At 43.6% G+C, this 23,603-nt stretch overlaps 1 protein-coding gene across 1 annotated transcript in view; it reads left to right on the top strand.

The window, feature by feature from the left end:
* The window catches only part of LOC147724364 (uncharacterized), a 350,577-nt gene that overhangs the window by 220,426 nt on the left and 106,548 nt on the right, over positions 1-23,603 (top strand). Inside the window, exon 9 of the mRNA XM_086965924.1 lies at positions 14,056-14,214. Coding sequence (XP_086822050.1) covers positions 14,056-14,214 — 159 coding nt within the window. The remainder of the gene's footprint in view (positions 1-14,055; positions 14,215-23,603) is intronic.

The following is a 23,603-nucleotide window of genomic DNA, read 5'->3' as shown; positions in this document are numbered from 1 at the left end:
AGCGGTTTTCTTGGTCTCTGGCTACTGCCGCAGAGTGCGGTCCCCAAGTTGCTCATGCACAGAAGATTAATTTAGACACCCTGACAGATTGCCTAGCTATAACCCGTCCACTACTACCCTCAGAAATTGAGGCGGCAGTTAGCACTTTTAATACATGGGTAGAAAACGGGACCGCTACCTCCATAAACAAAGGCGGGGTCCGTAGACTACGTACTACCCCCTCCAAACCCTGGTTTTCACACACCCTTCGGGAACTTAAATTGGGTTGTAAGAAACTCAAACGGGTATGGAGACAAGCATATCTGCCTGAGGCAAAGAAGGATCTGCAGGTGGCGCAAAAAAATTATTATGCGGCCATCAGATCTGCCAAGAGCAGTTACTATGCAGGACGAATTAATAAAGCTAATAATAACAGCAAGGAAAGAGCTTTCTTCATTCTTTGTTGATAAAATTGCCAACATTCAGGATGACCTGCTTGCTGTCTGTAACAGCTTTCTCCCCCCCCCCTGTATTTCCCCCCTCTACGATGGCGGAACCTGCTGATCAGTTTGTTAACTTTGCTCCGTCTGCCAAGTCTGACATCATTGCTGTCCTCGCGGCCTTGAAATCGGGGTCCCCCTCTGACCCCTGCCCTGCTAGGGTCTTCGGGGGACTAGCGGAAACAGTTGGAAATGAGGTCACCCAGATCATTAATCTTTCTTTTCTCTCTGCAACCGTCCCGGCTTGTTGGAAGCAAGCTAAATTGCTGCTACTTTTGAAAAAGACCGGGCTGGATTCTGCCGTTCCTTCCAACTATCGGCCTATATCATTACTGCCAGCCTTAGCCAAAGTTTGCGAGAAGATTGCTTTTAAACAGCTGGACAATTTTGTCGAAACATCTCAGGCACTGCACCCAGCACAGTCAGGATTCAGGGCTGCCTACAGTACCGAAACAGCCCTAGTTGAAATATCTGAGGCTATCCGGGAGTGTTTGGATGGAGGTGGCAGAGCGGCTCTGATTTTATTAGACCTCTCTGCTGCCTTCGACATGGTACCCCACTCCCTTCTACTTACCAGATTAGCCACTATTGGCATCACTGGCCCTGCACTTGAATGGCTGACATCTTTTTTAGATAATAGGACTCAACAAGTCTGGATGCCTCCCTTCGCTTCCTCCCCAAAGAAACTCGCTACTGGGGTCCCACCGGACTCCACTTTGAGCCCCTTGCTTTTTAACGTTTATCTTACCCCTTTAATCTACCTAGCAGAACAGCTAGGGGCAAAAATTATGGCCTACGCCGACGACGCCCAACTTTTGTTTACCTGGCCCAAGAACAATTTGGATACGTCGGCGGCCCAACTTTGCCTATCATCAGTTTTCCGATGGCTAGCACTTGCCCAGTTAAAATGCAACGAAGGCAAGTCCGAGGTTCTTTTCTATGGCTCATTCCCCGACAATTTTAGTGACCTTCTATGGCCCACCGATCTGCCCTGTCCAAAATCTATTGGCGGCCCAGCTAAAAACCTGGGAGTCTGGTTTGGAAATGACCTCAAATTTGAGGATCATATAAAAAAAACTTACGGGGGTCTGTTTCTCTACCTTGAAAACCCTACGTAGATTTTTTTCCCTCCTCCAAAGAGAGGCAAAAGAGACTGTTACACGTGCTCTAATACTCTCCCGGTTAGATTACGCGAACGGCTTGTTCTGCGGGCTACCGGCCTATCTGACTCATCGTCTTCAGGTCATACAAAATGCCGCCGTAAGACTCCTGTTTAATATACCCAAGAGATCCAGTGTCCGCCTCCTACTTCGCAGCCTCCATTGGCTCCCAGTTTCTCATAGGATCATGTTTAAAACTATTGTCCTCTCCTATCGCGCTGTCCATCAAATTGGCCCTGCCTACTTTAGAAAAGGTTCACCCTCTATGTTCCTAACCGATCCCTCCGGTCTGCCAATCAGTGCCAACTGTCCGTGCCTAAATTTAAGTACTCTGGATTAGGCGGCCAGTCCATCGCGGTCAGAGCCGCGAAGGCCTGGAATGCCCTCCCCCTCCACATCAAGACCGCTCCTACCATCATGGCTTTTAAGAAAGGACTGAAAACTCACCTGTTTAACATCACTATGTAAACCACCTCTCTTCTGCCCATCCTTGAACCCTGTGCTTCGCTCTCACCTTCTCGCGCCAGGATACTATTTTTAGTAATAGAGCGCGCTACAAAAGCCTTTATATCTTATATCATATATCATATATATATATATATATATATATATAAATATATACATATCAATCAAAAGGCGATTCTCCGAGCCACCTCCAGTCCCAATGAAATGGGCGAAGAAGCAGAACAGACCTCTCTCTTCGGCAAGTAAATTTCTTTATTTCCAAATCAGCATATGGTGACGCGTTTCGGGCACGGACGGTCACAGCAAATTCTTCTTTTTTATATAAGGTGAATTGAATACTCCCACCAACACCACATGTTTGATCACATGACCATAAACAGTGAAAAAATCCTATGTGAAATCCACTTTACTGCATTTATAACCAATCGCCTACATAATAGTGCAGTTAAGTTAAATAAATATTAAATAACAGTATAAATACATGTACAAAAGCACGGCAGCAATATCAGTTCATTTAAATGTTTCAATACAAAACGGATGTTTTTGCCCAAATTATAACTTCTGCTCATTTCAAAACATTGTCCATTATGAGACGATGATCCCATTGGCAACTAAGTTTATAACTGTATAAATACATCAATTGACCATAAATACTTGAGTGTATCACATATTGCATTTCTATGGAACAAAGGGATGATCATAGACACCCCAAAAATATTCTTGTATCAATACCTAATAGTCAATAAGGTCATAAGATCCTTAATATCAAAAAGAATCTGCTTTATGTTATTTAATTGAATGCATGTGGATTCTATGTGCAAATGTTTGCTGTGCAAAACTGTGCAAAACTGTGCAAAAGACTGTGCAAACTAGCTTATCATAAAGTGCAAACCGTATGATAAATGCCATCCATCAATATCATCAACAATTATGAACCAATAATATTGGATAAAAATTGTTAAAAATATAAATAAACTGGTGTTTAAAATTCATCATATCAGTAAAATTTGTGCAAAACAGGAGGAGAATTAACGAGAAAAAAATTCATATATTTACAACAGCCTAGCTGCTACAATTGGAAATTGTAACCTGGTAGAATACATACAGATGAATTATTTTTAATCAATATATACACTGCTAAGATACTAGGGAACCTATATATCATGCAAATCAGAATTACTAATTACACCCGAACAGTACCAAACATCAATGATGTATGTCAACATTTCACAGATGAAAACAAATACCCTCATCATATTGGTCATTTATAGATACCAGGGAACCTCAATAACTATAGAGCATCTATAAAAAGCTGTGCATCACATCAGTGTTATTCAAACCGTTTGGCCACCTGCTATCAAACTCGAAGATCATCCTTGTTTCGAGCTGACGCAGGCTGCGCTCACGGTTGCCACCCCTCCGTGGTTTGGGGATGGCGCCTACCACAAAATATTGAAGGCACGCCACATCATTATTGTGATGTCTTTTAAAGTGGCGTGCCACTGGGTAGGCTGGATCAGAATGCAAAATTGCACGCAAATGCTGCAAAATCCTGACGTGCACCTGTAGCTTGGTACTCCCAACATATTTCAATCCACAGGTGCACGTCAGGACATACACAGCAAATTCCGTCTTGCAATCATAACTTCCTGAAATTGCTATTTCTTGAGTACTAAAGGGTGTTTGGTAATGCGTAGTATTTACTCCAAACTTGCATGCTCTGCAGCTAGAGCATTTTACCGAAACCTGACGGTGCTTTCAACCACATGCTGCTAGTACTTGTCTCAGGACTGCTTTTATTTAGAGATGTCCCCATACTTCTCGCCCTTCTGAAAGTTATAGTGGGACCACTTGGTAGATTTGAACCCAATACATTGTCAGTCAACAAGATCGGCCAATTTTTCTTCACAATGGCCCTATTCTTTCTCTCTTCATTGCTATATGATGTAATTAGCCTTGGACTTTTAGTATTGCCATTCATGCTAGCATCTTGTAGGGTTTTATTAGATTCAAAAGATGCAGCGACTTCGTTATTTTCAAAGAGGCTCCCCCTAGGTCTTAAATCCGCCTTTTCTACTGCATTCTGCAAAATAACTTCAGAGTAACCCTGTGCTTTGAGTCGTTTTAGCATTTCTTCGAGACAGTTGTTGAAATCAGGTTCTGTGCTACATATTCTTTTTAGCCTCAAAATTTCTCCGTAAGGTATACTGGCTTTTAAGTGCTTTGGGTGCAGACTCGTAGCATGGAGGGTGGCATTCCCGGCTGTGGGTTTTTTAAATAAGGAAGTTTCTATTCTTTCATTCTTGATGTAGAGTTTCACATCTAAGAATTCCACACGGTTTTTATCTATGTGGGAAGTACATTTTAAATTAAGCGAGTTTAGGTTAATTTCATCCACAAAAGCCCGGGCTTCACATTCATCTCCTTGCCATAAGATGAAAATATCATCAATGTATCAGAGATAACATATTATTTTTTCTCAAACCCATGCCTTATGCTGAGTCTTAAGGACCTGTTCCTCCCACCAGCCTACGTGTAAACACGCGTAGCTGGGGGAGAAACAGGATCCCATTGCCACTCCTCTTAGTTGTTTATACAGGTCTTTACCAAATAAAAAGCACCATTCAATGAGTTTAATCAAAGCCTTATTGTGTTCATAAAACTCACCAGGTCTCTTAGACAAAAAATATTCCAAAGCAACCAAACCTTGTACATGATTGATACTGGTATAAAGAGACTCAACATCTAATGTTATAAGCAACATGTCGTCACTCCAACTCAAATCATTAATCTTTGTTAAAAAATCGCTGGTGTTTTTCCCATAGCTAGGTAACTCCTTAACTAGATATTGGAGGAAAAAATCCACATAACGACTCACCTGTTCACCAGCACTTTTAATTGCCGATATTATTGGACTGCCGGGGACAGGTATGATCTCTTTGTGGATTTTGGGTATTAAATAAAGGACAGGGAGGACTGGGAACTCATTGTTCATAGATTTAAACTCATCATTCGAAATTAACCCCTCCCTGCGCCATGCAGACAATTGCTTAAATAAAGTCTCCTTTGCTTTCGAATATTCCTTGTATGTTGTTTTAGTATAACAATCTCCATCACTTAATTGTCTCTTGGCCTCAGTAATGTAATCCTTTTTGGGCCAAATCACCAAATGTCCTCCTTTGTCAGATTTTTTTACTACAATTTCATTATTGTTGCTGAGTTTTTTTATCTGGTTTGCATATTCCATCTTTTTATAGTGTATTTTCTTATATTTCTTGCTCCTAGTATGCTGATATAGTTATTTAATATCATTAATGACACAGTCGTGAAAAGTGTCCTTTTGGCATCAAAGGAATAAAACTTGATTTTGGTTTGTAAGGGCTTAGCCCTGCTCCCTTTTGTGTGATGTTAATTTTATTCAAACGTGCTTGCGTAGCTAGAGCTACATCTGGTCCCAATGGTTGAGATGCAGTGGCTACATTGAGGTCATGTAACAATAGGAGAGTCGACACATCAGAGGATAACACATTTTCAATATTGGTGGGAACTGTATCCTTTTCCAAGTCCCCATTCTCCTTGGCTATTTTCAAAGAGAAGAACTTCTGCAATTTTAACTTTCTGATAAAGCAGAAAACATCAATACGGGTATTAGCGTAATTGAAACTTTGCCCTGGACAGAAATTCAAGCCCAAAGACAACAGTTGCTCCTCCGCTTTAGTGAGAACAACTGAAGATAAATTAACAATGCTGTTTTCCGCTACTTTTGTTTCCTCACCCATGTGCTCTTTTTCTTTTTTTGTTGTTGATTTTTGTTTGGATCTGCGTTTCCTTTCTCGTCTCCGCTGGTTTTTCCTCTTTCTCCTTGCTTCTTTTGCTGCCTTGGTCTCAGCGTTTGACACCTCTCTTCCACCACAAAATAAATTTCTTGCTGCAGATTGAATTTGGTTACAAAAGGTTGCCGTAAAAAATCTGAATCACAGCCCAAATCGCTTGTCAGAGAGATGGTGTCAGAACTAGCACCCTCATCATTGCTTTCATTTTTGGCTGTATTGGCTATTTCATTAGAGGTTGTGGCACGCTGTGGCAATGCTGTTGTTGTTACTTTCTTACTAAATTCTTGCCGCTTTACTCCACTGTACTTCCGGGCAAAAGTACACATTTGACCATTATTGCAGTCCGCCTGATCTCTGGCGAATTTATGTGCCTTTCTAATTTTTATTTTTTCCTCATGTTTATTTAATCGTTCATTCATAGCTTCGAGCAATTTCTTGGTGCCCGCGGAACCAGCATCTTCCTTTTTCGCAATTTCCGCATTGATTTTGTCAATCTCTTCTAAAATCCCAATTTGATCTATTGCAGCATATTTTATGAGAATGTACACAAGATTCATAGACGCAGTCAAGTTGCTCTCGCCCCACTCCTTTAGCATTGCCGGATTCGGTTTATCGAAACTTGGAGCCTAAAGAATACGTAGTCCCCGTGGGACTACGTATTCCGTGTATGCCACCAAACCTCTCCAAAGAAGAAGTACGCCGTACGCCTTGGTTGGTGAAAAAATGGGCAATTTATTTCACATCTTGCATTGTAGCAACAGACTTTTTCGCCTGACGCGTTTCAACTCCTGTAGCGAGTCTTAATCATAGGCAGCCATTTCTTCCTTTCAAATAGTGACCACGTGTTCAAGTCTACGTTAATCAGACCACCTTTATACTCTGTGGTCTTAAAGTCACAGTCTTAGGTAAGTATTTGGGAAACTTTATTCAACTTTCAATTATTTCGTTTTAGCTTGTGCAATGGCACTTTCCTCCGTTTTTAACCAATTCAGGGCACATTGCATCCATTTCATTTTTTTCTTTTAAGTGACGAAGTTTCCCAACATTTCTTAAGTGCTTGCCAGATAAAACATCTTCGTGCCCCAGTGCAAGACCAATTACGTGTTAATGCCTTTTTCTCTTCACCAGCCTGCAACCATGACCTTCACGATTGTATTTTTTATTTATTTATTTATTTATTTATGCATTTTTATATAGCGCGGACTTTACCCGAAGGTGTCAGAGCGCTTCACATAAGGAACAGAAATGAAACATAATGAGAAACATTACAAAAGAACAGATTTCAAACGCATACGTTACAGTACATAAGGTAATAGTGACATTTGTGAGCAAACAAAATACATGAGGTAGTAAAAATTGTGAGCAGTCAAAAATACATGAGGTAGTAAAGGTAATAGTGACAATTGTGAGCAACCAAAATACATGAGGTAGTAAAAATTGTGAGCAGTCAAAAATACATGAGGTAGTAAAGGTAATAGTGACAATTGTGAGCAAACAAAATACATGAGGTAGTAAAAATTGTGCGCATCCAAAAATACATGAGGTAGTAAAAAGTGCACAGGAGGAAAAAGTGACAAGTGTGCAGTTACAAGAGAAGACAAAGTATCATTTGGGGTATAATACTGCAAAAGGTGCTAGACACTCCGGCACAAGAACAAGTGTTATGTAGGCAGAGGTGGCACTTGTGCCAGTATCAAAGGTAAAAACATGTGAAAGGTCACAAATCGTGTGTTACAAGGGCAAAGTGGTGTGTGCATGTTACAAAAGGGCACAAAACACAGGTACATGGAAAATACTCCAAAGAGGCAGACACTCCAACCCCAGGGATACACTGGGAAGGCACTTCCATGGTCGTGGAAATTATCAGTAGTGGGAAGCCTTCCTCTCAATAACAAGAGGACGTGAATTACTTTTGGAGGTGTCTCTGGAGGAGGAGAACTTTGAGGTCCCTTTTGAAGGCCTGGGAGGAGGCGGTGGTCCGGAGCTGAGGCGGAAGGGAGTTCCAGATTCTCACTGCGTTGCCTGAAAAGGATTGGGCCATTGTTCTCTCCTTCTTGAAAGTGGGAGGTTCAAGTAGTAGATTCTCCGCATTGCGTGAAGGTCTAGAGCCTCCAGAGAGTTTCAGTTTATTCGCCAGGTAGCGAGGAGAGGAGGAGTGCAAGGCTTTGTGGGTGACACAAGCGGTCTTGTAGATAGCTCTAGCCTCGAAGGGAAGCCAGCGGAGGGTGGATAACATTGGTGTGATGTGATCGCTTCTTTTGGCCCCATAAATGAAGCGAGCTGCAGAATGGAAAACAGACTTAAGTGGGGACAGGTGAGATTTGGGGAGGCCAGTAAGAAGAGAATTGCAGTAGTCAAGTCTGGAGAGGACCAGCGATTGCACCAGGGTGATGAGGTCCTGCTCCGGGAAGAAGCGTCGGATTCCCCAAAGAAGGCGCAGTTGGTAACGAGCAGATTTAGCAATAGAATTGATGTGGGGAGTTAGGTTGAGTTTTTTGTCTAAAATGACTCCAAGGGATTTGGCGCTGTCGACAATGCTGGGTTTCTTGTTTAGTAGATTCATCTGATCCATCCATGATTGGACCGGGGGAGGAGAGAGTGAGGAGGAGAAGAGGAGGAATTCAGTTTTGGAGGGATTCAGAATCAGTTGATGAGTTGACATCCAGTTTTGGATGGAGTCCAGAGTAGAGCTTAGGAAGGAGAGATCATGAGTGGAGGCAACCTTGAGGTAGAGTTGAGTATCGTCTGCATAGAGATGATAGTGAATCCCGGATTTGCTTAGGAGGTTTCCCAGTGGTTCTAAGTAGAGATTGAACAATGTGGGTGCAAGTATAGAACCTTGAGGAACACCCTGACCTACCGCCACAGGAGAAGAAAGACTGTTCGCTATTTTGATCATTTGGGATCTGTCAGAGAGGAAGGATGCAAACCATTTAAGCACACTGCCCTCCATGCCCATTCTCTGTTGAAGGATATTGAGGAGGGTTTTGTGATTGACAGTGTCAAAGGCTGCGGAGAGGTCAAGGAGAATTAGAAGACAGGACCCCCCCGAATCGAGTATCCTCAGTGCGTCATCAACCACTTGCAATAGGGCTGTTTCAGTGCTGCAGTTTTGGATGAAGCCAGACTGGCAATTGTCAAGAAGATCATTGTCCTTGATATGACGAGAGAGTTGTTTTGCTACACATCTTTCTGTGATCTTCGCAAGGAAGGGAAGGTTAGTGATTGGGCGGAAGTTGTTGAGGTCCTTCGCATCAGCAGTGGGCTTTTTAAGCAGAGGGGTGACCTGCCCAGTTTTGAAGGAGACAGGAAGGGAGCCTTGCCAGAGGGAGAGGTTGATCAGAGTGGTCCAATAGGAAAGGGAATGGGTATAGAAGTCCAAGGCAATGGCACTGGGGATAGGGTCAAGAGAATGGTTGGAGGGCTTTGTTTCGCGTATGCACTTGAGAAGGGCATCTTCAGAGATGGGGTCAAAGCTCTGCCAAATGGCTAAGGATTTGCGCTCCTCTGGAGGTGTAGGATGAGCGACCTGATCCACAAGTGATTTCACTTTTTCATCGAAGAAAATAGCGAAGTCCGCTGCTCTTTTAGTAGAATCCTCCACCTCGGAGAATGGGGGAGAGCAGCTCGGAATCTTGATGAGATCGAATAGTTTTTTGGGTCTATTTTTGGCGGAGTCAAGGAGGGTTTTGAAGTGCGCCGCTTTCTCAAGGAAGATATGCTTGTGGTACTTGGATCTTGCTGTGCGAAGTATGGCTAAATTGTCTGTGGAGGGCACTTGTCTCCATTGCTTCTCCAGAAATCTTAGCTGCTTCCTTTCCTCATAAAGGGATTTGTTGAACCAAGGTGCTGAGGGAGTGGGCCTTATCCTTTTGCTTTTGAGTGGAGCGACGTCATTAATTTCAGCTGCAAGCACTGTGAGGCATTGGGAGGTGAGATCGTCAACAGCTATGTTTGGGTCTAGCCTTGGAAGTGAAAGCAAAGCTGATTCACAGAGGGGGCCGACATCAATATTTTTGGCATCACGGAACCAGGAGATGGCCCTCTTGGGTTGGCCAAGAGTTATCGAGTGTGAGAGTTGAAGAGAGAATGGGATGAGGTGATGGTCAGACCAATCTACATGGATTGGGGTAGAGGTAGAAAGCATGCCTGCTTTAGAAATAACAAGGTCCAGGATTGCGCCCTTAGAGTGGGTTGGTTCAATGCAGTGTTGGATAAGATCGTTTGTAGAGAGGAAGGTGGCCAGAGAGTTCGCAGAGGAGTCTTGCAGTACGCCCCAGTGGAGATTAAAGTCACCCACGAAGGTCTGATTGTCACTTTGTGTGTATTGGTCGCTGATGAAGTCAGTGAGATCTTCTATAAACGAAGGGCCACTACGAGGCGGGCGGTAAATGATATGGAATCTGAGCGGTGGACAATGTTTCAATTGAAGCTCAAGAGAAAGGCATTCAAAGGTGAGGGAGGAACCGATTGGAGAAGCCTTAAGTTGGAGGGCGTTTCTAAAGATGACTGCAACACCTCCCCCGGTGTTGTCAGTTCTGTCATTCCTAAATATGGAGTAACCTGTGGGTAATAGGAGGTCAAAAATAGAGTGAGAGGTATCTTTGAACCAGGTCTCTGTGAGGAAGAGCATGTCAAGTTTGTGAAGGGTGATGGTATCGGAGATTTCAAGTTTGTGTTTTACTGCAGATCTGCAGTTGTGAAGCATACAGCGCAGCTCTGTCAAGACTGTTTTGGTGACGGGGGCACTTGGGCTCTGAAGGGTGATCGGGATATTGTACTTATGTGGGGGTGCTCGGGAAGGTTTAGGTGGATGCTTTGTTCTGACAGAGGTGATGGTCTGAATAGTGTAGATAGTGGGGTTGCTAGGGTATGTCTGTTGAAGCAGGGTGGCGTTCAAGGGCTTGTGTGAGTTAAAGACGTTAGCAGACGAGAGGTTGGGCTTGGCTGTATTGGGGTGAAGGGGCGAGGTACATCTCATGGGAGGTTGGGAGGGAGTAGAGGTGCATGGATGGGTGGAGATCTTAGAGCATAGAAGTGAAATGGCAGCTGTAAGCTGGGAGATGGAGGTGATCAGAGAGCCTAGCGAATTTTCCAGTGAGAATGAGGCAGAGCATGGAAGGTTGGGTGGCTCGATTGAGACAAGGGGTGGTGGTATTGGTGGTGGAAGGCAGGGAGAGGTGGGGGGACAGGAGGTAAGTTGGGGAGAGGTGGGGGGACAGGAGGTAAGTTGGGGTGAGGGGTTCACAGGAGGAGCAAGTGAATTGGGCGTTAAGGGAGAGTTGTCAATGTTGGTGTTGCAGGCGGGAGAGGAGTTAAGGACAAATTTAGAGGGAGAAAGGTGCGGAACACGGCGGTAGGGAAGTAGGAGGGGAGATGCCTGAGTGGCGTCATGGGAATGTCGGAGGTTTGGGAGGAAGCGAGGTGCAGTGGTTGTGGAGGTCCTGTCAGTTAGGAGAGGTGGAAGTGAGGGAACGGTCATCTGGCAGAGTGAGGGGGGTTAAGAGAGAGGGAAGTTGTGGAAGGGAAGTGGTCCTGCTGGGCCCGAGGGTTGGAGATGGGATGGGTTACTAGGAGGGGAAAGGGGGTAGTGCAGCAGTACTGGAGGAGTAGGAGGGAGGAGAGAGATGCAGTGGGAATGTGGCGACAACGGGATGAATGGCGAGGGGATGCAGGGGTGGAGAGGAGGGATGAAAGGAGGGATAAGGGGAGCATAGGGAACGTTAATCGGGGGAGAGGGTTGGAGGAGAGGTGGACTAAGAAGGGGGGTGAAAGGGAGAAGTATGGGGGAGGAGAAGAGATTTGAGTATCGCGATAGTACAGATGGGACGAGGAGCGTATTAGCTAGTGGTAAGGCTGAAGTAATGTGGGAGGGGACATACTGTGAGGGGGAGGAATAGGAGAAGAGGTAAGTTGGGGCGGGGAGGGAAGAGGGCCGACCTGTGCTTCTCGAGAGTGCAGCCGATTGGAGTGGGGTGGGGTCGGCGGGGGAGAAAGGGAGTAATGGGTGGAGCTGGAAGGAGAGACAGGGGGAAATCCGGTTGCAGAGGAGGGGAGTAAGGAGGGGAAGAGTTGGTCAAAAAGCGAGAGGCAGGTGTCTTTGCCTTGGATCATGACAGTACCGTTATTATAGAGTGAGATAGTGAGGTATCCCTTGCCCCTTTCCACATTTAATTCAGGTGAGAATACTCCATACCTTGTTTGCATCTCAGTGGAGGCGGGCCGGTAAGGTTCCATTAATTTAAATCCAGCAAAAAGTCTCTATTCAGGAACCCGACTCAACAATGGGGCGGCCTCGGCGTGCGGGGACGGAGTGCCCTCGCTTAACAAATCACCAAACCTCTCCAAAGAAGAAGTACGCCGTATATATATATATATATATATATATATATATATATATATATATATATATATATATATATGTAGATAGAGAGAGAGAGAGAGCGAGAGAGAGAGCGAGAGAGAGAGAGAGAGATACTTTTCATAGTACTAAATTTAACAAAACAAACAAATTAATGTAATTTAATGTAAAATGCATATTTTATAATAATTGTGTTATGATATATATATATATGTATTTATACACGAATACATAAACACACATACACATATGTGTGCGCCTTTATATAATTATATATGTAGATATGGTATTAAATATTAGTGGGCACCTGGAGGAAATTACTGTCTTATTAAGCCTTCCTGTTAAAAACACAAACAAAAACAAACTGAAGTATTAGGGGAATTTATGTAAATTGCATTATAGTAATGCTATATACTGAAATATTTAAGAAAACCACTTTAAACTATATATAGATATTTAAAAAGCAATATTTTGCTATGTTATTGGATGATATATGTGATTAAATGATATTTTATTTCTGATATTTTTGTACTTCCCATTGTAAGTATAGGGACACAATATTTTAATAAATGATGTTTTTGACAAAATATTTGGGTCAAAAGATAGGCTGACTGTAGCCACCGCCAGCCTGGCGGAAGCAATCCGCCCGCCATCCGCACCTAAATTCCCCCTGCCATATTAGGATGGCGGGGGGGACCGCGGCGGACGGAAAGACCGTCTGCCGCTTTTCCGCCCCTGTCGCCTTGCTGCCGGGGCGGAAAAGGTGTAATATGGTGACGGTGTCTATGAGACACCGTCAGCCTTATTAGCATGGGCTTAGTTAGATGCCTTTCCGTGGCGGCGATGCCGCCATAGAAAGGCATGCAGAGACACCCTGCGGGAGCCCGTTGCAGGCCCCCAGGGACTCCGGTGGCGTGGGGGGGTGCACATGGTACACCCCCCACGGTACACTATGGTACCCCCCAGCATTACAAAGTGCAACGTGACAGGCACCGCGCGGTGCCTGTCACGTTGTGCTTTGTAATGCATTGCATGTATCTTCAGCATTGCGGCAGGGGGTGCATTCAGCACCACCCGCCGTAATGCTGAAGATACAGGATGCGCCCGCCACTGTGGCGGGCGCTTCCTAATTCCCCCAACGGGACCCCCGCCCTTATGGTGGGCGGACCCTAGACACGACAGGCCGCCCGTCATCCTAATGGGCCCCATAGTGTCAGTGATCTCTCCACCAGGTTCATATACTTCAGCACATATGTCATTCATAAACTATTCTTCAGTTGTGGAAACTCTGTTAAAGTGACTTTGCTGTGCTACCCAAGTATGTATTGGCTGGCTTCATAAACTGTGGTACTCTGCTGCTAGGCTGATTACCTGCACTGTGTTAGAAATATTGGCTAACTGGTAATCTAATAGTAAGGGCAGGAGTATCCATTAAAGTATTATATCTATCCTGATCATGCACCACAAGATAGGTGCCTTATCGATCTTGGTACACTGTTCCCCTGATAACCGTTTTTACAGGCTTCACTCTCTTCACTATTCATTGTGCATTTTTTTGAATATGTGCGTAGAAGCTGGCAATGCGTTTCATATTTGCGAGGCACACAATAATTGGTTTTTAGCTAAGTATATCTGGTTTTGGTCGATTTATTTTATCCTCCTGTGTTTATATTCTTGAGATTTTTCAATGGTTGTTGCTAATTGGCCTGCACCAATGCCTTGCACAAAAAATTTACATTTGAAATGTTTGGTTGCAGGAGCGACAACTGAGAGAGGCAGAAACCAACAATACCTCAAGACGGATCACAGATCTAGTATCGAGTAAAGAAAAAGCAAGACACCTTGAACTGGTTTTGTCTCAACTGAAGAGGATGGTTCAGGACGAAAGACAGAAAACCCTTTCTGCTCAGGAGCAGGTACGAAGCACAGGAAGTATTGACTCTGCTCTATATGTTAGGACTTCGTTTTAGTTTCTTGCTTTCTGGAGCAGAGAAGAAGGGGGTTCTTGGTAGGTGTTTTAGTAGTTAGACCACTCAAGTGGAAGACAAGTTATAATAAGTGTGTGCAGATATTTCTGATATAATCAGTATCCTTTCATCCTTCCTTCTAAGGAATTAGTAAGGGTAACATTCTTCTTACTATCCTGCTTTATCCAAGAGCTGAGTCGTTTCTTGCCATGCTCAATGGCAACGAGGATTAAAACAAAAAGAAAAGGGGCAGGTTCCACCTGTCTCTGTTGTCCACGGTCCACCAAATGTTGGGAGCCATGGACGTGCAGAACAGCTTATACCTTTATTTTTGGGACTTTGTGCTGAGACAGCAGCTTATTTCTGTCTTAGTTCTCAATTGTTAACACAACGCTGCTACAGGTGTACGCTGCCAGGCTCTACCATAATAAACACCTTGCTCTCTAGGGGCCAGATGTAGGTCGCCAAATACCGGTCGGTAACGGCCGATTAAGGCCGTTACCGACCGGTATTTGGGATTTGACATGTATGGGGCCTCATATTTACAGAATCGGTATATTTACCGATTCGGTAAATTTACAGAATCGGTAAAATACCGAATCGGTAAATATACCGATTCTGTAAATCTATATGTAGGTGGCACTGTAATCAGTGCCACAGGCCCTTACCTAATCGTTAGTTACCATGGAATACTATTCCATGGAAAATAACGAATTCCAGTGTACATGCACATCTGTGCATGTACACCTGTGCCATGTGGCACACAGACATGCCCTAAGGGCATGTATGTGTGTCACATGGCACACAAGCCAGAAATAGGGGTGAAACAGGGTGTCAAAGTGACACCCTGTCCCCCTTGTAAAATCGGTAAATTTACAGATTCGGTAATTACCGAATCGGTATTTGCTATGGAATCCTATGGGCTTCAAGGCCCATAGGAATCATTGGCAAATACAGATTCGGTCATTACTGAATCGGTAATTACCGAATCTTACCGATTCAGTATTTTTACCGAATATTTTACCTACATAGCAATTACTGAATAGTAAATACCGAATCGGTAAAATTCGGTATATACCATTCAGTAATTTCCTATTACCTACATCTGGGCCTATGTGAGGAGGATAATAAAGGTCCCTAATAGCCCACACCAATTGGCAACCTGGGGGCTTTATTAAAACACCTTTACTCCCACTCTGGCCCTTTCCAGTGGCCATTGTTTTATCAACATTTTAATTATAAAGGATGAACCTAAAATTGTTATTCCAATCGGAGAACTTTGTTAGCTGTGCTTTGAAGAAAAAAGCTCTTTCAAGCTAACCAGCCCCAGAATGAAATAAATGTGATATAAAAATACACAAGAGGTTAAGTTGTGTGACATGGTTCTATATTGCCAACTCTGTCAGGAAGCAGGGCTGGTGGTAGTGCTTACTGCTTCGTACTTAGCAAGTGCGGAGTAGAGATACTCCAAACCTGCTCATGCTGATTTACAACTAAGGAAAGTCTGCTTACCTTTGAAGAGTGCCAGCACTTTCTGGGCTGAGGCTTCATATGCCTGAAGAATGTACTAATCATCAGCGCCCGAGAGCGAACTACATTTCATAGCAAGCAGTGCTTAATTTGAGCCGGTGCTTGCCGGTGCTTAGCACCGCCACTTTTTTCCCAGGGCCGGGTCTACACTCTTGCCTCTAATCAACACACAATATGGGTATACATTGGCTTCGAGCTGCTCACAAAACTACTCCGAGTAGGGTCCGAGCCTCCCCCGTGAAGAGCTGATATTGCCAGTGAATACGTGCTGGTAAAATAATTTCAAATTGGATGCAGCTGCTTGGCGCCCGCTTTTTTACATGCCACATATTACCGCCGAAAATGAAACTTCCTGGGTCCCTGCCTCGGCGTAGATCACTGTCACACCACATTTTGCAATCGCTCATGAGCTACCAATGAACGATTGCAAAATATATTATTAGCCCGCCCCATCCCTCCTTGACGAATCTTCAAGTGTGTGCCCACCCCACATTCGGACCAATAAGCATTGTTTTTTTAACGCGGCCCGCCTTGAACTGCGCAGCTGCAGGGCTTCTCATCAGCCGACGACCGAAGAAAGCAGCGTGTTGCGCAGCATGTCTCCTCTAGGATTAATGAAGGCTGTCTGTCCGTCCTGGTAAGTGTCAGTGATTATTTTCACTTTGAATCGTGATTCTAATCATTATGGTCTATATTTATCTAAAACATTCACATGGCTCAATATGCTAAATAATATTTTATAGTGTGGGGCCCACGGCTGCAGCTCTTCCTCCGTAGCGGCTGGCTTTTTACTTTTGCAGCAAAATAAATCTTTTTTAAAGTTAAAAGCCAGCAGCAGCGGAGGAAGAGCTGCAGCCGTGGGCCCCACACTATAAAATATTATTTATTTAGCATATTGAGCCATGTGAATGCTTTAGATAAATATAGCTCCGAGCACTGGTAAACGGCTGATGGCAGAGAAACAAGAATACCTGAATGTGCCACTCGAGGCAAAATTCACATTCAGGTAGTCTTGTTTTTCTGCTATCAGCTGTGTACCAGTGTTCAGAGTTATATTTGTAAATTCACCTCTAGCCAGGGGAGTGGGACCCATTTTCTATGCTAACTTATGCCAGGGGCGGTTGGTGCATGTGGGCAAAAGGGGCAGTGCCCTGCCACACAGGAGAGAAAGAGGAGAAGGATAAAACTCACAAGCAGCCCAGTTAAAGGACTGGTGGCTCATCAGGCGCAAGATGTGTGTTTTTTTTTGTTGTAACAGTGCATGCAACTGCACCTGTGCAGAGCGAGATTTCCACTCGCCCCTGAGGCAGAAGTGTGAGTGCTGGCATCATTGAAGAGGTATGGTCTCTCGTTAGTGCCAGTGGTTTGATCGGCACTTGGGCGATATGTTTGTGGCCCTGGGCATGGGCAACTCGAAGCCATTGGTTTCAATGGTTTGGAGCAGGACAGACCAGCACTTTTTTCATTTTGCTCACAGTTGGTTGGACTTTGTGAGGGGCTGGGGAAGAGTCCAGGAAGGAGACTGACTCACCGGCTCCTCCCCAGCCCTCCCTAACATCCTATCAGCAGTAAGTAGACGCTCGCAAGAAGAAATAATTAGTAGTGGAACTCAAGGAGTGAGGAAGCGACTCTGACGTGTTGATGCTTGTGGATGTGGGTGGGGTCATTAAAGAAAGTGGGTGGGGCCACAGGACGAAGTGGGCGGGCTGGGGAAGTGGGCGTGTCCTCCTAAAAAAATTAGAGCACCTGCACTTAATATTTTACAAATTAAGCACTGATAGCAAGTCATGAACTCCCACGTAGTCTGGAGACTCAGCTACTATATTGGATATTTCGGTATAACTTCTTTGGTGGCTCACAGCGTCTTTGCTAGTCAGTCATGATACAATGTTGCTGCAGTCAAGATCCTTCTATATTACTGTTGGATTTCCTGTTCATAAATAGTAGTTGCTTCCTTGGAATGCATTGAAGACTATTCGAAATCCAGAGAAGTGTTTCTGAAATGTGGGTTGTGGTTGAAAATTAACTTTGAACTATTGTAACATTTATTACAAACTCTTCTAAGACTGTGAGTTTGTTGCATTTCACTTCTGGTTTATCCTGTGACTAAACAGGAAGGATTCTCAAACCAGGATTATGTTCCCTTCCTGAATGCCTTCATCAACTTGCTAGAAAATGGGTTTGGTATATCAGGCTGTACTAAGGGGAGTGGCTTGATAGGGAGTGGCGGTCTATTATCATAGACACAGAGAATAACTTTGCGAGGTAGTGATTTATAGGGATATCACTGATTAACCCTCAAAGAGTAAGTACTGTATTATGAAAAAGTATCAGATTAATGAAGATTACCGGTAAGTAATCTATGCATAGTTTCTCATGAATGAATGAATGACTGGATTTTTAAAGCGCGTGGCTCAGGCGTGACCCGGCGCTGAGGCAACTAGTCTAGTGTGGGTTTCTAACAATTTCCAAAAGGAAGTCTCATCTGACATATTTCATAAATGAAGAGGGAGCTGATTGCAAATCAAAGCGACTCGCACCGAAAAGGAGGAGCCGCCCTGTGTTTTTCTAGAAGCTTAACCACTAGTAACCGTGCATCCCTCGAACACAAGGCCCTTTAATCACAATATTCTCAAATCCTAGCATTAAGAGATTTAGATCCTCTTCCATGAAAAGCTTAATAAACAAATGTCAAGGCTTTAAATGTGATTCTTTTGTTCACTGGCAACCAGTTCAGCTGCTTTGGGAAGCGAGACACAGAAGTCCATCTTTTGAGCTTGTACAAGATGTGGACTACGGTATTCTGTACCATTTGGAGCCGATGCATAAGATACTCTGATAGACCCAAACAGCCGCAGCCACCGCAAATAAGAGTGTTGGGGCAGGGTGGGGGGGGCATGTCGAGTGAGGACCATTAAGGGAAATTAATTATTTATTCAATTTTCCCTCATGGTGGTCACTCGAAATCCCCACCGCTCTTACCTGCAGCAGCTGGATCCAAGTAGAGAGCGTTAGAATAGTGTAACCTGGAGAGAATCTGCACGTGGACTACTATTTTCAGAGTATCCCACGGCAGAAAATATAGAAACATTAAAAATGTTTCTAGAATCCAGAAACAGAAGCAAGATGTCACCTCAGAAGTAATCTGGTCTTTCAGGGAAAGATGATCATCGAATCAGCACTTCCAAGTTCCTGGCCACTTCAGTAGGAGAGGGGGTGAACAGTCTCGGCCAACACTGTCCATTCTGGTAGTGGGTCTGAACGAAACTACAGAATTTATTCCTTGTCTGGATTAAATTGATGATTGATGTCTCTCAGTCATCTCATTGCTACCTTTGTGCATAATGGGAAGGTCTCTTGGCTTCAACCAAATTGCCGTTGTAAGACATCAATAGCTGAGTGTCATCCGTGTATGAAACAATTATGATTGCACCAAGAACGTCTGAGGAATCATAAAGATATTAAAAGGGTGGACCTCAGTGCTAATCCCTGCGGCACTCCACATTTTAATGTGTTTACATCAGGGTAGTGGGGCTTCATCCAAACTGCCTGCTCTCTAAGGTCCAGAGAAGAGATGAACCACATCAGAGCTGAGTAATTCACCCCAATGGAAGCAAGACGTTGTAGCAAAATCTCATATAGACAGTATAAAAAGCCACTGAGAGATATAACAGATTGAGAGTGACATCGTGGCCAAGTTCAAGATTCCACTTTATTGATTCTGATAATTCCAATAGGGCTGTTTCTGTGCTCTGGGAGGCTCTAAAACCGGATTGGGATGGATGTAGTAGAATAAAAGTCTTCGAAGAACTCTGAAAGCTGAGTAATACCCATTTGTTCAAGGATTTTTGAGGCAGCTGGTAAAAGGGAAATCGGTCGAAAATTTAAGAGATCCTCTGTATCAACATTCGTTATTTTTAGGAGGGGGGTGACATTTGCCCTTTTCCATTATTCAGGCACAATCACTGACTGTAGAGAACAACTCAAGGTAGACATGGCAGGTAGAATCTGCAATCTGCCTCCATATGTGGAAAGGGTGTGGGCCCAGAGGAGAGTTGGATTTACAGTTTCAGAAACAGTCTCTCAACTTTTCCTCCAAAGGGGTATAGAAGGTTCAGAAGCTTGCTGCCCGAGGGCGGCACCACCAGGCAGTAGGCTGATTCAATATAATCCACTGCTTTTAATCTCAATAGGTCTGACTGAATCCTTACAATTTTGTCTTCAAAAAAATTACTCAGCCTAATATATACATTTCCATTGTTATGTTATGTTATGTTATCCGGATTTATTGAGCGCACAGATGCCCCAGCAAAGGGGCGTCCTGGCGCTTAACAGAACAGAAAAACCGGACAAGTATTCTAACAGAACCAAAACACAACAGCACTAAGGAGCTGGGGGAAAAGGAAAGTTTTAACGGCCTTCCTGAAAGAAAAGAGCCCATCCATAGCACGTATGTGGGCAGGAAGGGAATTCCATAGCTTGGCGGCAAGAACTCTAAAAGAGCGGCCGCCAGTCCTGGATCTCTTAAAACGTGGCACTGTGGCTAGGTGAAGACCAGAAGACCTCAGAGAGCGTGCTGGAACGTAAGGGGAAATAAGATGCTCCAGAATCTGAGGGGACGAGTGTTTGAGGATTGGCTTCGCAAGGCGGGGCAAATACATTAGGATCAGCGAAGTCTGAGCTGATTTGAAAATTTTCTTTAGGCCTGTTTTTTGCATCATTAATCATTTTAGGAAAAAGTTGCTACAAGCAAGTTTTAGATTTTTATGATATAAATTCAGCGCCTATTTATAAGATAATTTATCCTCCTTCAGATAGTGCCGCCTTCAATTTCTTTCTAATCTTTTACAAGATTTATTTTCCTAGGCCAGCTTATGGGAGGACCAGGTGGCTGGAAGGGGGTCGATTTTTTTTGTCAGCATTTTTCCAGGGGCCACCTTATCTGCTGCAGCTACCAACCACTTGTCCACAGTGATGTTGTCTTGTAAGACCTTACCAGTTGAAACTGGCCTAGCAGAGGTTAGAGCTTCCTGTAGTCATAGAATTGCTACTTTATTCCTGGCACAGACTGGACCATGCAATATATATCTAATTTAGCATATTTCTGCATTAAGGAGGGCTAAGAGAAGAATTATATAAAATGGTCAGGCCAAACTACTTTCTTGGTAGCTTCCTACCCGTTGGGAATGTTAGAAAGTACCATATCAGTGGTAGGCCCTGCCCTGTTAGTGGGTCTGGAACGTATCTGAGATATTCATTGCTGCTAGTGTTTCTGTAAATGGCTTGGCCACCATGTCTTCAGTGTTATCCACATGCAGATCAAAGTCTCCTAATGCCATGAAGTTGGCATAGATACCCATCCTTGGCACTAGAATCTGGTCTAGTGATTTAATAAAATCCCCTTCATAACCTGGAAGTTGATAGAATAGAATCCCTGAAAATTAGTGCTGTGCAGAGGAGGCGATACAGAAGCCTAAGGTTTCCACATCCTTCAAATATTCCAACTGTAATGTGGAGCATTTGAGGTGGTTCTTAAATGCTATAGCCAAGTCCCATCTCGCTTGCCTATCCTGTTCATGTGAGTGCATGCATACGTTTCCGGTAGTACCAGTTATAAATCAGGACAAGAGTCTTCGCTTATCCTTGTTTCAGGCATGAAAAGAAGATCTAACTTCCTCTAGTAGATTATAAATATGATGCACATGTTTATGAAGTGAACGAATATTAATTAAAGCTGCATTTAAATTAGTCAAACCTTTCACCTTGTTCTTCTTTTCCTTCTGCCAGTATTCTGAAAGTGCAATGGAGCTTGCAACTTACACAGGTGACTGGGACTAAGCAGTCCATTAATGTTAACTTACAGTCACACAGATTTGTGTTCTGTAGAACTTGCAGTTGAGCAGCTATATCAGCTAATTGTGGCCTGTCTTCCCTATTTAAACTGATATAATGGCTGGCGCTGGCTGCAGACGGGTACTGACAAGCTTGCCTTTGGTTCACATCAGGCATCTTTTTATAAGGAGCTCTTCTAGACTGATCCCACGAAAACGCTAGAGCACGACCGTATATCATGTATAAACCCTTAATCCCCCCCCCAAATAGCAGCATCAAATTCAACTCTACTACAGAAATCCATGTTAAAACCAGGACAATGACCTGTGTTGCCAAGATGGTTAGCATGTCCATGCCGCGGTCATCTTTTTATGAGGAGCTCCCATAGACCGAACCCACCTAAACATTAGAGCGAAACCTTACAAAAAGTAGCGCCTCTATATGTCAAAGTTGGGAGCTATGCTCTTTAGTGAAATGAGCTTAGCTAAACTTAATGAACTTAGCTATGCCTTTACAGGATAAGGGCCTCCACCAGCTGAGTTTCTTCTTGTGCTCCAACTCCTAGAGAAAGATAGCAGCCTATACGATTCAGAGCCTGGAGTGTTGATGTTCTTGCTTTCCACTCAGTTGCTGGCTTAAACATAAATATTTTCTGTGTCCCACAAATTCAAGAGGTTAACTTTTTTCTGGAGTTCTGAAGAAATCATGTATTCGTCAGTCAGTCAGTCAGTCAAAATTCTTTATTGCGATAACTTAATATCATACAAAGACAATGGCATGAAATCACAAACAACAAATACCATGAGTAAAAACAATTAAAAACAGTTAAAAACATTTAAAAAGGAACATTTTAGTTAAAATCATTGTACGCCATGTTAAATTTCTTTGATAAAATATTAGTACGAGGTACTAAAGTGCAAAGTGCTAAAGTGCAGAAAAAAGTGCAATTTTTCCATAGGTGGGTCCCCACATAGATATTAAAGTAAGGTAACTACAAGCCCTGATACACTTTAATCTAGAATTCTTGACCAAAAATTACCAGGAGCCAGACTAGTTAATAAACGAGTCTGGGCTACAAGAGGAGGTAGGCGCATTTTTAAGTCTGATGTTCCTGCTTCTTATAGCTCTCACCAGGAAACTTGCCACATAAAACATGATCCTGGGAGTTTGCAACATTTGTAAGTAACTAAGAGCAGGTCTGACTAAGATAAATCCTGCTTCCTTGAGTATAGGAACAAGAAACAACTTCCGGGCATCGTTATAATAACTGCAGAACATTATAAAATGCATTGTACTCTGCTCCGAAAAGAGATCACAAGAACAGGGCGGGGCCTTTTCAGGGGTGCTCCACACAGGAAAAGAACCCAGGTTAAAATGAATCAAATTAAGTCGAAAACGGGTTAAAATGAACCTGTGGTAGGGATGAGTCACCACGTTGAGGTAGTTGTCAGGACCACTAGGTATAGCCAGCAAAAGACTGGCCCTAACACAGGGTTTCTTTAGCTCAGTTTCTTCCCTCTCCAAAGAAAGGAGCTCCTTCATAGCCACCTTGGTATAAACGACGTCATTGGATGTTATAGAGTCAATGACCGAGTATAGTTCAGGCCTCCCCAACCTAGAAAAGCTATCCTTAATGTACATCAACCATCCAATCCTATGTACATTGTCTAGAGTCAGACAGTCCCTTATTATAGTATGATTTAGGGGAATTTCGGAATTAAGCCACATCTTGAGCCAGGCGATTAATGGTGCTGTTTTAATCAAATCAGCGATGTAGCCTTCCCCTAATTCCTGATGGACAGTATAGGACGGGGTTGACTGCGGAACACCCAAAACAGATCTAAAAAATTTGTTTTCCGCAGTCTGGATGGGATCAACTCTTTTATAACCCCACAGTGAGCCACCATATGAAGCTACTGAGATGCATTTAGCTTTATATATTTTACTGATAGCTGCGAATGGCCTACCCCCCAGTT

The sequence above is a fragment of the Lissotriton vulgaris genome, chromosome 4_1 (assembly GCF_964263255.1).
Source record: "Lissotriton vulgaris chromosome 4_1, aLisVul1.2, whole genome shotgun sequence".
NCBI classification, from domain to species: domain Eukaryota; kingdom Metazoa; phylum Chordata; class Amphibia; order Caudata; family Salamandridae; genus Lissotriton; species Lissotriton vulgaris.
The sequence above is the reverse complement of the archived record's forward strand: the minus strand, read 5'-3'. Positions and strand labels throughout refer to the sequence as shown.